Genomic DNA, 15,402 nt, shown 5'->3' with positions numbered 1-15,402 from the left:
AGTGCACAAACCTAAATGAATCGGTACATATGAAAGCTATACTAGCTATAGTTTTCAACTGCAGGCACAATCTATGTAAGATTCTGGTTACCTTATTTGGTAAGGAATGTTCACTTCCTGCCCTTTGTGGGCTCACCATGTAAATGGTGGACTGTTAAAGAGGTTAAGCCATATACGAGGTTGAGGGGAGATGACCCTTTTATGACTAGAGATGCGGTTAAAACGTTTGTAAGCAGGAAGTCACGTATACAGACACACATACACTCTCTCTCACTCACACACACACACACACAGTGCCTTAGCTTTTACCACACAACATATGAGGTTTACAATGGGCGGTTGTGTAACTGTTTTCATTCAATAAAAGGCTGGAGTTGGAGTTGTCTGAGTTTGGGTGTAGAGCTTGCAACTCTGAGAATCCGACCAGGCTTCCCCTGCACAAGTAAAAACCAATTGAGCTCTGATTGTCTTACTTTGTTCTGAGTCAGCGAGGGCTGAAACCTAACTGTGTGGTTAAGGTGTTTTAATGCAGCGGTCCCCAACCGCCGGGCCACGGACCGTCGTTTGGTCGAGAGATGAGGCTCGGGTGTGAAATGTATGGTTTTCAGAGTTTGTATCGTTTTTTATCGTTATTTTGTTATCGTTTTTATCGTTAACTCTGTTTTCCTGGGTCTTTCACGTTTGTTATGAATAAATCTTCTTTTTTTCGGGTACCGGTACTAGTTTTATTTTGTTGTATTTATCTGTGACACCTTAAAGGCCGGTCCGTGAAAATATCGTCGGGCATAAACCGGTCCGTGGCGCAAAAAAGGTTGGGGACCGCTGTTTTAATGTATATAGAAGAGACTGACGTTTATATGTTATGGAGTTATTTATAGGACTTGTTCCAAATCTGAATATGTCTATGATGTGTTATATCAGCCCGTTCTCACTCCCGAGGCGTAACATGTCGACGTTTTGTCACGTCCTGCGGCGTTCCTGAGGAACGCGAAAGGAGACCTTCGGCGTTCTTATGGTATGCGGCGGGCTATGGCTGGAATCCAGTGCAATGACGCTCCCACGGTAATAGACGTTCCAGCCCTGTATTCCAGCCCTAAACCTAACCTTATCCCTAGTCCTGACCATAACCTTATTCCTGACCGTAACCAGGACTTTAATGATGTTAAATAGCGTGTTTCTAAGCGATTTGAAGAAAAAGAGCAAACATGTGTAGATTCAGTCCAGACGGTTCTCATATTTCCTCTTTTTTCCGAGGTCGTCATTTAGGAACGTGGTGGGTAGCCGAAAACGTAATATGGTGACGATTTGTCACCTAGCGTAAAATGTTACGCTTTGGGAGTGAGAACGTGTTGGTTATATTGTAGTGGTTTTCTTATGGGGAGGGTTATGTTTTCCTTTGGTTTGCTGACCCCCAGACTTGGTCTATTCCAGATGCTCACCTGAATCAGGTAGAGTATAACAGGAAGCCATTTGCTTTTCAGAAGGGTTGGATTCTTTGCTGTATCACCATGTGTTCTCATTAATAAAGTACATTTTACTCCAGTCTCGTGCTATTTTAGTGGAAGTGACCCATGACCGTCGGCCAAAACTGACAATATGACTATTTACAGTCTGAGTAATACTGTAATTTTCTGCTGCTCATTCCTGTGCAATATCCCATCTGACCTCCCGTCATATTTCTTTTCAAGATTTTCTTATTTAATCACTAGTGTACATATATTTATATTTATAGATACATATATATTTAGTCATCTTTTCTCTTTTACCACGTCTCTCTAATATTTTGCTCCTTACTATTTTTCTATTTTTTATTTTATTTTATTATATTTTATTATATTTTCTTCTACTGTACCATGCTGCTGAGTGACTGCTGCTCGTCAAACACATTTCATTGCAATGTTGACCCTGTGCTAACTTGCATATGACAAATAAAACTGAAAACTGATAAAACTGAAAACAGTAAAGGCAAAGGGAACACATCAAGTAAGGATTTCACACTCCCACTCACAACGGCACTTTCAAAGCATAAAGCCAAATATTTCAAAATTTCATTTTGAGGCATTTTAAAAATGAATGTGTTTGAGTTTCATTGCTCCAAAGCAATGTTTTCATATAAGCAAGATAACAACCAGTTTGCAACCATGTAAGTACAGTCCTCTATTGTGAACAGACGTGTTGGCAATCTGTCTGCGTTTATAAATTAGACAACAGTTATTTGCAGATCTTCATCAATCTGCCTGAGAGTGATTGCAGTCGGTCTGAGTTGGACTGCAACTGTTTTGAGTCAGGTTGCCTCCAAGGAGGCAGTTTATTATTTTCCTTTCCTAGTTGGAGAGATGGCTGTTGTTTTGTTTTTACTGTAGTGTGCTGGGCCATTAATGGCTCAGGGGCTGCAGCGTATCCGCGCCAACACCTAAGGCCAACGTGGAATCACCGGTCAGACTAACATAAAGAAAAAATCTTAAATTACACATTTGTATTCATTAAGTCACAGACAATGAAAACAAGCAGAAATCAAGATGTAATATTTTTATAATTTTATTGATGTTAAATTAAAGTTCCAGCTTAGTTATGTCGTCAGTGCAAGTCACTTCAATCTGTATAGCACCAAAGGAAACAATGGTGTTTTCAAGGTGCTTCACACTGTAAGGTAACAACTTACAGTATTAAAAAGAAAACCCCAAAAGAACAAACCCCTCTGAGCAAGCACGAGGCGACAGTGGGAAGGAAAAACTCCCTTTTAAGAGGAAGAAACCTTCGACAGAACCAGGCTCAGGGCGGGGTGGCCATCTGCCGCGACCATTCCTGGGGATTTCAAAAATGACTTGATCTGATCTAAATGTAAAACTAGCTAATTTAAAGCGTCCAGTGAGTTTTAGAAAATATTTTGCTGTTGATATCACGATGTCACTATAAAGTAGAAACTTTGTTTCTTCCCTTACACCTCCCAAAAAATGCACGCACCGATGAGAAGCACTTAGATATGCAACTTGGTTCTGTGAATATCTTTCTTTTGAAAGTTTTAACAATATCTTCATCAAGATCTTGGAAGTTTAATTGCCAGAATGTCACAATAACCGCTGCATGCTTCCATCTTTTACAGAGGGATTTGAAAACCCTCTCGCTGAGTTTCTTGAACTTCTCTGGGGGGATTTTGTCGTATCCGGCCCTGATTTCAGTCCAGATTTTCATGGTAAGCCGGTTGGAGATAGCTTCAGCACTTTCAATGCTGAAGACTGTGCCTGAATTTTTTGCAACCTGGGAAATCAGTCCTTTCACAAAGATTTCCACTGAAAGTCTGCATCTTTCTTTCTTTTCATATGATTCCAGTCTATCAGTAACTGTTACTGCCAACAGGTGTTCTTGGAATACTGAAGTAGTTATGATATTAAATATTGGTTGTTCCATTAAATTCATTGAATCCTCCTCCCCACTCCTCCCCATTTCCAATGATATTAGTGACAATTTATGTAATTTGTCACAAATATCAGTGAAAATGACATTAGCAATGCAGTCAAAATAATTCTGCAAATAATTGGAGATGGGGTGCCCCCGGCCTCTCAGCCTGGGGCTCGGTCACTCAGGCACAGCTGGCTGCCGGCGGAGCTCACGGGCGCGTCACTGCAACTCCCCCTGGCTTCTGCTCCGCGGCTGCTGGGCGAGCCCTCATCTGGGACTCTCCTCAGCTCTTACTGGAACAGTGGCGCGGCTGCCCCTCTGTTGGTCTTCCATGGTCTCTTGTGTTCTGGGGGCCTCTGGATGTCTGGAGTTTTGATCTCCTCCATACCCGCTTCACACCCTGGAGGACGGGGCTGTGGTCCCCCCACACTCCCTAGCAGATCATTACATGGAGAAACCTTTGGAATGCAAGCATGCTGATCCACACAGGTATGCACACAGGTGTACACATGGGTATTCACAGACGCGGACTAAAGCTTTCTTGGCTGCTGCCTCAAAGCACACTGTGCGCTGTCTATCTTGCGTGCTGCACAATATCATTTATTATTTAGTAACTATTGATATCTATGACTAGCTAGTTTATTGTGATGGTGCTTTGTTTTCTCTATTATTATGTTGCTCTTTGTTGTTTGCTGTCTCCTCTGTTTGTTTGTTTTTTTGTTTTTTTTTGTTTTTCTCCATACAGGTGACCCAGGAGTTTTTTTGTTTTTTTTTTTTTTTTTTTTCTCTTTTTTTTTTTTCTCTTTTTTTTTTTCTCTCTCTTCCCCCCCCCTTCTCACCGTCTCTTCTCCCCTTTGGTTTTCTTTCTTTCTCTCCCCCTCTTTCTCTCATTCATTCCCCCTGTCCTATTTATTAAAAAAATAAATAAATTAAAAATTAAAAAAAATTAATTTAAAAAAAAAAAAAAAGACAAAGGATGAACTGAAGCTCTGCCATCACGTAATGTCGCATACTGCTGTTTCTGATGTCATTTAAAAGAAAAAAAAATAATAATAATAATAATTCTGCACTTTTCGGTCTAAATGCAAATCCATCCCCTTGAATTTGTCCAAGAGTAGATCCAACAAACGTTTTTGGTGAGAATGAGGGCACTTTAAAAGTTTACCAAGCTTTGAAAGCACAGCCTGAATTAATGTCTCTAACCATCTTTCAAAGTCTAAGGTTTTTTCAGGTGGCTCACAGTCTACAGAAGATCTGTGATTCTGTATCTTTTTATATGACTCCGTTTGACTTATGTTTGTTAACGGTGGGATGCTGGCTTCATGTTCAACACAGGATTTCTGCTGCTGGGGATCTGGAATTGGATTGTTTTCTGCTTTTGCAGCACTGTGTTGGTCAGCATTTTGACAGCGTTCTTCTGTGTTAGCTGTTTCTTGGCTGTTAGCATCTATATTCTGTGCTGTATCAAACTCCTGCTCAGCAGAATCGTCCAAAAATTTCACACGTGACGAAAACGTTTTGCCAGTGGTGGTGTGGACAGAACAGTTTTCATGTACAGGGGAGTTCTGGGAAGACCTCAGTGGTGATACTGCTACTGACTGTTCACACAGGTCCATTACGTCCTCTACAAAACCTACAAGCCGCTTAGCGGTGAAGCAATCCGGATAGCCTGAGGTAAGCTCTTCCCTCTGGTTGTTCGAAAAACTACTGAACAAGTTATTCAAGAGGGATACCAAAGCATGCACTGTAGAATTATCCTGAACTGTTTTATCATTTGTCATTGTGTTACAGTTTGAGCTTGCCATTTCACTTTTTTGTTTTTTATGTCTAAAATGTTGTTTTGTGTTAAACTCCGTGTTTGAACGTTTAAAGCGCTGCTGTCCCGCTGTGTGAATGCGTTTCAACTGAACAGCCAGGTCTATATATAAGGTCGGTTTAAGGTTTCTTTGTAACGTCAGGTGACGTTACAAAGAAACGTCACCAGTCAAAGGATGACACTCAGATTTCTGGACTCACGAGTTCATAGAACATTAATGTTATGAAACATTGAGATAAGTCTTAAAACTACATTGTATACTTATTATTTATTTACTTTAATCAGATTTGACTGGTATTTTTAAACATTAAGTTTTTGTTCCTTCAACTATTGTATTTAAGCTTATGACTCACTCACAGTATGTTTATATAACTGTCTAAAAAACAGTGAGGATGTGGCCGCAGTGGCTGAGAAGCAAGAACTTTGCTTTTTCTTTTTTTTAATTGGGAAGCATAAATGAACATACCAGAAAACCCTGCACAAAGGAGCCATATTTGTTTTTTGTGTGTGCATAAGATGAAGCTTTAGTATTATTACACATATGATAATGATGTTAGCATGCAACACACAAACTCAAGTGGTGTTGCCAAGATAGTTGCTGACTGGCAAGAAACTTCTAGAAGAAATCTGGTGACAGTCCAAAGCACAAATGAACATGTTTAATACTCGTGCAAGACCCTGTGGGAAGGTGCCAGATTGCTGTATTTTGTGTGAATCAGGAAAAGTGCACAGGTGACGACTAAAGCTTATAAAACATCTCTCTCCTTATGTGTGCATATATGAGAAAGAAAATTCTGCCAAAGCAACTTTAGCTTCTTGCAAGCATCAGCACACAAAGGATGCTAACACAAAGCTAGCCAAGAACCAAGAGTGATTTTAAAGTTAGCAAACAAGCTAACTAACCGAGCTAAAAAGGCTGCTATGTTCGGTTAAAAGGAACGCAGCTGGTGTTAAATCTAGAAATTTGCTGTTTATCTTCCTGCCGATATAACGCAGTTGTAAGTCTGTCTGCTGCTACTGCTTTTCTCCGGCACACAGCGACGTTTTCACGTTACCAAGGGAGAAGGGTCCCTTGGTATTGACTTTACATGTAAGCCTGACGCTCTGCCCGCCTCTATCGCGTTCGGTGTGAACACACCGTTAGTATGGAAGCTTCCTTCCACCCGAAATGTTTCCTTATCTGTGTCCAGATTTTAATTGTATGAGAGACTACAGGATTTTTAAAGTCATGTTTAGGGATAGGGAGAGCTGAATAGATCATAGCTTCTAATGAGGAGGGGTAGCAGCTTTCATTCTCCATCGTTGTCCAGTCGGCCCCCTTAGTCCGCAACCAAAACGACATGGAACGAACATTACATGACCAATAATACAGACGGAAGCATGGTAACCCCATCGAATCATCTCGATTTTAAACCTCCGTTAACATCTCACCATGGGATCCAGAGCGTCCAGATTACTCAGAGAAGAGGAAATTGAAGAAATTAAGAAGGAAACTGGCTTTTCCCACAGGAAGATCACTCGCCTGTACAGACGTTTCACCAGCCTGGATAAAGGGGAAAACGGCACCCTCAGTCGAGAAGATTTCCAGAGAATCCCCGAGTTGGCCATCAACCCTCTGGGAGATATAATCATCAACGCATTCTTTCCTGAGGGAGAGGACCAGGTAAATTTCCGGGGCTTCATGCGGACCCTGGCTCACTTCAGACCAATCGAAGACAACGAGAAGAACAAGAACCCCTCAGCTACAGAGCCCCTGAACAGCAGGACAAACAAGCTGCTTTTTGCTTTCCGTCTGTATGACCTGGACAGAGATGACAAGATCTCCCGAGATGAGCTCCTGCAGGTCTTGCGGATGATGGTTACAGACTTACAACTGCGTTATATCGGCAGGAAGATAAACAGCAAATTTCTAGATTTAACACCAGCTGCGTTCCTTTTAACCGAACATAGCAGCCTTTTTAGCTCGGTTAGTTAGCTTGTTTGCTAACTTTAATAGAGAGTCTTGGAGAGCTTGCGCAAGACGCCTTAGCGAATCATCTCGATTTTTTTTTTCTCAAATCTCTTTATTTGGTTTTCCAGTGTTCTTTATCATAAAGGCAATTAAGATTCAAATATAAATGATTACATATATGTAATAGAAATTAAACAAAGTAAAAAAAAAAAAAAAAAAGGCAACAACAAACAACATTGGACAGAGGATGCTATTTATCGAACTAACAATGAGGCTCAGTGACCATTTATATCTGTACAGTATTGAAGAAATCTATAAAAGGTTGCCAGGTTGAATGGAATTCCTCCAACCTCCCCTTTAGTAGGAGTTTAATTCTTTCCAGCTGCAAGTGTCTCAATACATCTTGTATTAACGCTGATGTGGAAGGAGGCACCTTTTGTTTCCAATTTAGTAGAATCAAACGGCGTGCCAGCAGCGTCACAAAACGTATCACATTATTTTGGGTGGCTGATAGGTCTACAACAACCGGCTTCACTCCAAATAAAGCACAGATTGGGTCTGGCTTAAGTGGTTTTTTTTAGAATTTTAGACAAGATATGAAAGACATTATTCCAATATGTTGTCATACAGGGACAATTCCAAAACATATGCGCCAGTGAAGCAGGTTGCTGTTTACATCTTTCGCACGACGAGTTTACATTGGGGAACATTTTTGACAGTTTCAACTTTGATAAATGGAGTCTATGTAACACTTTAAACTGTAAGAGTCCATGACGAATGCAAACAGAGGTAGAGTGTACATTTTCCTGGGCTTTTGTCCATTGATTGTCTGTAATTCTTGTACCAAGGTCACACTGCCAGGCCTCTTTCAGGTAGTCCAGTGTGACAGTTCCCTCCAGTTGTGACAAGGCGTTGTGAATTTTTGTTATTAGTCCTTTCTTGAGTGGATCAAACTGAAATAAGTTATCTAAAGCAGAGTCTGGGGGCCGACCTGGAAAAGACGGAAAAAGCTTCCTTACAAAGCTTCTGATCTGTAAGTATTTGAAAAAGTCATTACTGTGCAAGTCAAATTTTTCTTGCAGTTGCCGGAATGTGGGAAAAACCTTGTTGATGAATAAATCCTTTATTGAGTGCAGCCCCTTGTGGTTCCATTGGAGAAATGAAATGTTTGAAAGTGATGGTGTGAATGATGCGTTGTTCATGAGTGGAGTTACGGTGTGTTCACACCGAACGCGATGGGCGCGTGAAAAAAGCCCCAAACGCCCCTAACTTGACGCGTGCACATTCGCACCTCTACGCGTGTCCAAGAAAAATCCATCGCGCCCCAAAATATCATATTTTAACGCGCGTGAACCGGAAATGTGGGAGGGATGTGGGAGGAAGTTTTGCAAGACCGGTATCTTTGCAAGATGGCAGGTGTCGAACTAGCGCTTGAGGGGAGAGTCTCCCTTCTCTATTTACTGTGGAGAGCAGAGCAGCGGCGTAAAAGACGCCCTCGCCGTACCTGGGTCCATCAGGTCCTCGAGACGCGTGAGCAGTTTGGTGAGTTTCACCATTTGCTACAGGAGCTGCGCCTGGATGACGGCAGATTCCAGCGATATCATCGTCTGTCACTCGGCCAGTTTGAGGACCTGCTTTCCCGCGTCGGTCCCAGAATTGCCCGCCTAGACACCAATTACAGGCGCTCAATCCCACCAGCAGAGCGCCTGTCCATCTGCCTGAGGTTAGTAAAAGTGTTTAATATGGTAGTCCTTTATTGATACCTGCGCTAATATATGCTAAACCATCCATTTATACACTGCTAACATGGATGTGCTATGCTATCAGTGAATGCTGTCGGCGTTTACTGATAGCATAGCACATCCATGTTAGCAGTGTATACTAACATGGATGTGCTATGCTAACAGTGAATGCTCTCGGTGTTTACCGATAGCAAACTGGTACGAGACGACTTCATAATATTTGTAGTGATACTCAGACGGTCTCATCAAGTCCCGATTTAATTCGATTTATGCTGTTATCAGTGTTTGAATGATAGCATGGCTGTGGTGTCATAGGTATGCTCTCGGTGTTTGCTGATATCAAACTTGTACTAGGACCAATGTGGGTTAATCTTTGTAGTGATACTCACTCCTTTTTTCATTTGGACCTGGTTTAATTCTGGGATAGTTGAATATTTGTTTATGATCACGGCAGATAGTTCTAGATTATATCAAATATATATCATGTAATTATCCTTATAATTACAAAATGTTTTATGTAAGATTTATATTTTGTAATTTCTATAATGTATTTTGTAACTGCAGTACACATAATACTCATTTTAAACACTGTTGTCCAGGTTCCTTGCCACCGGGGACTCCTTCAGGACCATCGCGTTCAGTTTTCGAGTCGGTGTCCACGGTGAGCCAGATCATCCCCCAGGTAGCGACGGCCATCTGGGACTGTCTAGTGGACGATTTCATGGCTGTGCCTTCAACTGAAGACTGGCGGTCCATCGCAGAGGGATTCCAGGAGCGCTGGAACTTCCCTCTCTGCTGTGGAGCTCTGGATGGGAAGCACGTCCAGACGAAGGCACCCCCCAACTCAGGATCCATGTTCCACAACTACAAGGGAACTTTTTCCATTGTTCTCCTTGCGGTTGTGGATGCAGAGCATCGCTTCCGCATCATTGATGTTGGGGGGTACGGGAGGACCAGCGACGGTGGTATTCTGGCCAACTCCACCTTTGGTCAGGCTCTTCGGGCTGGGACTCTCCATCTGCCTCCTGACCAGCCTCTACCTGGTGGAGAACACCGTGGAGCCCAGCCCCATGTCTTTGTGGCTGATGAAGCGTTCCCGCTGCGGCGTGAGCTCATGAGACCTTTCCCTGGACGCCTCCTCTCTTTAGAGAAGAGGGTCTTTAACTATCGCCTTTCCAGGGCCAGGATGATAGTGGAGGGTGCCTTCGGTATCCTCTCCTCACAGTGGAGGTTGTATCGGCGCGCCATAGAACTCCGTCCTGAAATTGCGGAGAAGTGTGTGAAGGCAACGTGTGTTCTCCACAACTTTCTGCGCTGTGTGGACGAGAGAGGGGCACCTGCTGTGAGAGGTGTGGCGCCTGCTGTGGTGAAGCCGTTGCAAGACCTGGGTCGTATGGCAGCAAACAACTCCTCCAGAGAGGCTGTCCTGGTGAGGGAGAAGTTCATGGCTCACTTCTCGGCAGAGGGAGCTGTGTCTTGGCAACCAAAGGAGTAGCCTGTTTGAAGTCTTAACGACTTCCCCACAACGGCTCTTTTAAGAGCCACCCACAAACCTCTAAAGAGTGTTCCTGTGTTTTTAACATTTTTTTAATAAATGGAGCTCTACTCCAAAATAAACTAACCTCTTTTTACTCTGCAAATTGTCTTCACTATGTTCCTATATACAGTGTGGTGCAAAAGTTTGGGCAACCTTATTAATAGTCATTATATTCCTGTATGAATCGCTGTTACAGTAAAAAATGTCACTTACATATATCATATAGGAGACACACACATTGATATACACTACATATTTATGTTATTTCTCTTATTTTGTGTTGCCAATTTATGCACCTGCTTGCTTTAGTTTAAACCGTTATTGCACACTTTCTGTAAATCCAGTGAACTGCATTTCACTTCTCAAATATCACTATGTGTCTCCTATATGATGTATTTAACTGACAATTTTTATTGAGACAACCAACAATTTGTACAGGAAAATAATTACTTTTCACAATGTTGCCCAAACTTATGCATCCCACTGTATTAGTATGTTTTGTTATTAGTGTAATATGAAATAAATTCTACTTTTGTCAAGTCGGGTGCCAATATTTGCTGTGTAGTAGAACAAAGACATTTGTCATTATAAATGTTTATTTGATAAAATATATAAATTCAGTAACAAAAGGACATAAATAACATAAATATATGAAATCTAACTATTTACAGACAGACAGGAATAAAAAGGACCCAGCTTGGAGTGGAAGAGCCTCAGGGAGAAGGAGGAGAAACATAAGAACATTGTTTCTGCCCTGGAGAGCTGCTGCCTCATCAGAAAACTACTGATCATTAGGGTCCAATGTTTCCAAATTTAGCACAGCTGTGCTATTTTCAAAAACTGATTTAGAAATTTGGAATTTCACGAATTCTCGTGTCTGAGGCGGCATGCTCTCCAGAGCAGGAACAAGGCTGAGGAGAAAATATTCTGTTGCAGACGGGCGTGGCCTCTTTAGGCACTCCAGGATAGCCAGCTCCACCGCCGATGGACCGTCCTGGGACCCTTCCCTCGCCCACCTTCGAGCTGTCCTCCTCTGTGGGCCTGTAAAACACAGAACAAAACACCACAAAGAAATGAGAAGGCTGCTACTAGATTTTCATTTTCAAAATTGAAGAAAACCAGGATATGAACAGATTGGTTGTAGATATTTAGTAAAGGTGATCACAAGGGGATTCAAGCAAGTAAAAAGCTATCAGTGCTTGATGTTCATACCTGTGGGTGCAGCAGCAGGAGTGGAGGGACCAGGGACTGGGGAGCCAGGAGAAGCAACAGAGGAGGACTCTGCTGCATGATTACTTGACTCTATCAGGACAATATTAAATGTTAACAGGTTGAAGACAATAGTCATAGAGAATATTATATTATTATATACTTATTATTATATACAGTGGTCTCTCATTTATTGCAGCACATGAACAGTAGTCACAGTTCTCACAAGTTGATTCTGAAAGTGCAAACCTTTGTCGATTTTAAAACGTAAAAGTATTATGCCGCGCTTTTCCTCTGTCTGCGGCGCCACTTTAGTGCGCCTTTTTCGCTCCCGGTGCAGGTGCCTATTTCCGAATGAGGGTCATAGTTAGGAGTGTTTTTGTGCTGTTTTTTTCTATTTGAAGTGATGGTTATCAAAACCAAACATGATACGTTTGGCAAGCGCAGGAGACATGACATGGAGGAGATTTGTCATTTCGGCTGCAGAATGCAATGCGCATTGTTGAAAGCTGTACAGTGCAATAAAAAAAAAATCAGCGAAAAGGCGAGGCAGTGACGGATGAACAGTGGGACTACTGTATACTGTTTATTAATAAACAAAATATATTCCTGTATGACAACATGCATTAATTAACTGCCTACATTAATTTATTGTAAACATACCTTCTGACTGACACTCCCCTGCTGCCTCTTCGGGCTGTCCCTGGTCCTCGGGGGAGAAGTTCTCCACGGTCCGCACCATATTTCCGCTAGTCTCCCGCGGGGTGAGGAAGGGGTCCAGAAACCCCATGACCGCGAAGAACTTCCATCTCCTCCCCGATCCTACTGCCGACCCACTCCTCTTCTCCTTCTCTGCCCTCTTCTCCTTATTATAGGTGTCCCTGAGGCTCTTCCACTTTCTCCTGCAGATGTCCTCTGAATAAACGCATTATCTGGTTAGCGGAAAGGTATTTGTACAACAGTGGGAAAATCGCAGGACAGTAGGCGGGCTTGCTAGCTTTTGCGCCGCTTCATCGGGTCAGTCTGAAAATTAAAAAGAAGGAATGAACTTACCAGGTTGCCCGATCTCCTCACTGATTTGTCTCCAAGCTAGGTCCTTTTTATTCCTGTCTCGGTAGAAAAAGTAGGTAGCATCGTATAATTCGGGATGATTTGCCACAGCACTGATTAGTTTTTCCTCCATGATGAATGCAGAATGAATGGCTTTGGCGGGATCTGCCCCTTTGAACTAGGTAACAGCCACGTCACCAGGCTCCTGATTGGTTGTCGCGGCGCGATTTGACGCTGGAGTTCAGATTTTTCCAACTTGAGCGGGGGACGCGAAACGCGTGTATGCACAAAATGCAACACATAAACTCACGCGCGTGGTTTTTTTCGCGAGTCAAACGCCTGAAACGCGCTACACTCACGCGCGTTTCAGGCGTTTTGGCGTTTTGGCGACGCAAATCTGCTTCCGAATTTTCGCAGGAGCCGCAATCGCGGGTCATCGCGCCTTTCCATTGACTTTACATGTAAGCCTGATGCTCTGCCCGCCTCTATCGCGTTCGGTGTGAACACACCGTTAGTATGGAAGCTTCCTTCCACCCGAAATGTTTCCTTATCTGTGTCCAGATTTTAATTGTATGAGAGACTACAGGATTTTTAAAGTCATGTTTAGGGATAGGGAGAGCTGAATAAATCATACCTTTTAATGAGGAGGGGTAGCAGCTTTCATTCTCCATCGTTGTCCAGTCGGCCCCCTTAGTCCGCAACCAAAACGACATGGAACGAACATTACATGACCAATAATACAGACGGAAGCATGGTAACCCCATCGAATCATCTCGATTTTAAACCTCCGTTAACATCTCACCATGGGATCCAGAGCGTCCAGATTACTCAGAGAAGAGGAAATTGAAGAAATTAAGAAGGAAACTGGCTTTTCCCACAGGAAGATCACTCGCCTGTACAGACGTTTCACCAGCCTGGATAAAGGGGAAAACGGCACCCTCAGTCGAGAAGATTTCCAGAGAATCCCCGAGTTGGCCATCAACCCTCTGGGAGATATAATCATCAACGCATTCTTTCCTGAGGGAGAGGACCAGGTAAATTTCCGGGGCTTCATGCGGACCCTGGCTCACTTCAGACCAATCGAAGACAACGAGAAGAACAAGAACCCCTCAGCTACAGAGCCCCTGAACAGCAGGACAAACAAGCTGCTTTTTGCTTTCCGTCTGTATGACCTGGACAGAGATGACAAGATCTCCCGAGATGAGCTCCTGCAGGTCTTGCGGATGATGGTTACAGACTTACAACTGCGTTATATCGGCAGGAAGATAAACAGCAAATTTCTAGATTTAACACCAGCTGCGTTCCTTTTAACCGAACATAGCAGCCTTTTTAGCTTGGTTAGTTAGCTTGTTTGCTAACTTTAAAATCACTCTTGGTTCTTGGCTAGCTTTGTGTTAGCATCCTTTGTGTGCTGATGCTTGCAAGAAGCTAAAGTTGCTTTGGCAGAATTTTCTTTCTCATATATGCACACATAAGGAGAGAGATGTTTTATAAGCTTTAGTCGTCACCGTGCACTTTTCCTGATTCACACAAAATACAGCAATCTGGCACCTTCCCACAGGGTCTTGCACGAGTATTAAACATGTTCATTTGTGCTTTGGACTGTCACCAGATTTCTTCTAGAAGTTTCTTGCCAGTCAGCAACTATCTTGGCAACACCACTTGAGTTTGTGTGTTGCATGCTAACATCATTATCATATGTGTAATAATACTAAAGCTTCATCTTATGCACACACAAAAAACAAATATGGCTCCTTTGTGCAGGGTTTTCTGGTATGTTCATTTATGCTTCCCAATTAAAAAAAAAAAAAAAAAAAAAAAGCAAAGTTCTTGCTTCTCAGCCACTGCGGCCACATCCTCACCGTTTTTTAGACAGTTATATAAACATACTGTGAGTGAGTCATAAGCTTAAATACAATAGTTGAAGGAACAAAAACTTAATGTTTAAAAATACCAGTCAAATCTGATTAAAGTAAATAAATAATAAGTATACAATGTAGTTTTAAGACTTATCTCAATGTTTCATAACATTAATGTTCTATGAACTCGTGAGTCCAGAAATCTGAGTGTCATGAAAAGTATTTATTATTCGTGTATTATTATTTTACAATACAAGGTTGTTTTTTTTCCTGATACTTCATGCAAACCACATTTCTCCAGGCCTGTCCTAATCAGCTTACTCAGTATCACTAGATCCAATGCTGCTCCTCCAGCAGAGCACACAAAAGTAGGAGAGACCGGAGATGCCATGGCTTAGTTAGGAGACTGTTTGCTTCAAGGCCACTAGAGGGTGCTGCCATAAAACTACAATAAATGAATTGACCTTTTGACCTGATCACACTCTTTTATGCAAAACCCTGCTGATGTTACACACACACACACACACAAAGAGATTCTAGGTCTGACCAACCGTCTCCGCCGTGGGCAAAAAGATGACAGTCAATAAAATTCAAAAATTTAATTTATAAACACAATGAATAATAGTTAAAAGTCCAGTGTCCCATTTAAGTACAAAGTAAAAAACACACAGTCCAAGGCCAGAGCCAGCTATGCCACAAAGCCAGTTGCACTCCACACGTTGTTCACTTCAACAGGGGTAGCAATTGTCCTCTGAGACCCACCACCCTGTAAGTAGAAAGCCTGCACAGAGCGACAAAATAAGACAATTCACTATATAATTCACAGCCCATCCATCCCA

At 42.3% G+C, this 15,402-nt stretch overlaps 3 protein-coding genes and 1 pseudogene across 3 annotated transcripts; 3 read left to right on the top strand and 1 right to left on the bottom strand.

The window, feature by feature from the left end:
* The first annotated feature begins 6,340 nt into the window (after positions 1-6,340).
* On the top strand, positions 6,341-7,385 carry LOC120720394 (calcineurin B homologous protein 1-like). Its single transcript, XM_040010064.1, has one exon. It carries the CDS (start codon positions 6,648-6,650, stop codon positions 7,188-7,190), a length of 543 nt encoding a protein of 180 aa, XP_039865998.1. The 5' UTR covers positions 6,341-6,647; the 3' UTR covers positions 7,191-7,385.
* Positions 7,386-9,225: 1,840 nt separating this feature from the next.
* LOC120720409 lies at positions 9,226-10,512 on the top strand (annotated as a pseudogene).
* Positions 10,513-10,775: 263 nt separating this feature from the next.
* On the bottom strand, positions 10,776-13,104 carry LOC120720392. Its single transcript, XM_040010062.1, has 4 exons — positions 12,708-13,104; positions 12,318-12,569; positions 11,658-11,747; positions 10,776-11,486 (listed from the first exon to the last, which is right to left on the bottom strand). The coding sequence occupies exons 1-4, from the start codon at positions 12,835-12,837 to the stop codon at positions 11,227-11,229; spliced, it is 732 nt and encodes a 243-aa protein (XP_039865996.1). The 5' UTR covers positions 12,838-13,104; the 3' UTR covers positions 10,776-11,226.
* Positions 13,105-13,359: 255 nt separating this feature from the next.
* LOC120720397 (calcineurin B homologous protein 1-like) lies at positions 13,360-14,063 on the top strand. Its single transcript, XM_040010065.1, has one exon. The coding sequence runs from the start codon at positions 13,508-13,510 to the stop codon at positions 14,048-14,050; it is 543 nt and encodes a 180-aa protein (XP_039865999.1). The 5' UTR covers positions 13,360-13,507; the 3' UTR covers positions 14,051-14,063.
* The last annotated feature ends 1,339 nt before the right edge of the window (positions 14,064-15,402 follow it).

This window comes from Simochromis diagramma, unplaced genomic scaffold (genome assembly GCF_900408965.1).
Source record: "Simochromis diagramma unplaced genomic scaffold, fSimDia1.1 OVJJ01000582.1, whole genome shotgun sequence".
NCBI classification, from domain to species: Eukaryota; Metazoa; Chordata; class Actinopteri; order Cichliformes; family Cichlidae; genus Simochromis; species Simochromis diagramma.
Note: the sequence above shows the minus strand (reverse complement) of the source record. Positions and strands in the feature narration are given on the sequence as shown.

Bases quoted from the DNA above. Each gene is read 5' to 3' on its own strand.
- LOC120720397 (XM_040010065.1), top strand. From the start codon at position 13,508: ATGGGATCCAGAGCGTCCAGATTACTCAGAGAAGAGGAAATTGAAGAA.
- LOC120720392 (XM_040010062.1), bottom strand. From the start codon at position 12,837: ATGGAGGAAAAACTAATCAGTGCTGTGGCAAATCATCCCGAATTATAC. The intron at 12,570-12,707 runs GTAAGTTCATTC...GCGTTTATTCAG, and splicing joins TGAGGAGATCGGGCAACCTG to AGGACATCTGCAGGAGAAAG. The intron at 11,748-12,317 runs GTATGTTTACAA...TTGTCCTGATAG, and splicing joins AGGGGAGTGTCAGTCAGAAG to AGTCAAGTAATCATGCAGCA.
- LOC120720394 (XM_040010064.1), top strand. From the start codon at position 6,648: ATGGGATCCAGAGCGTCCAGATTACTCAGAGAAGAGGAAATTGAAGAA.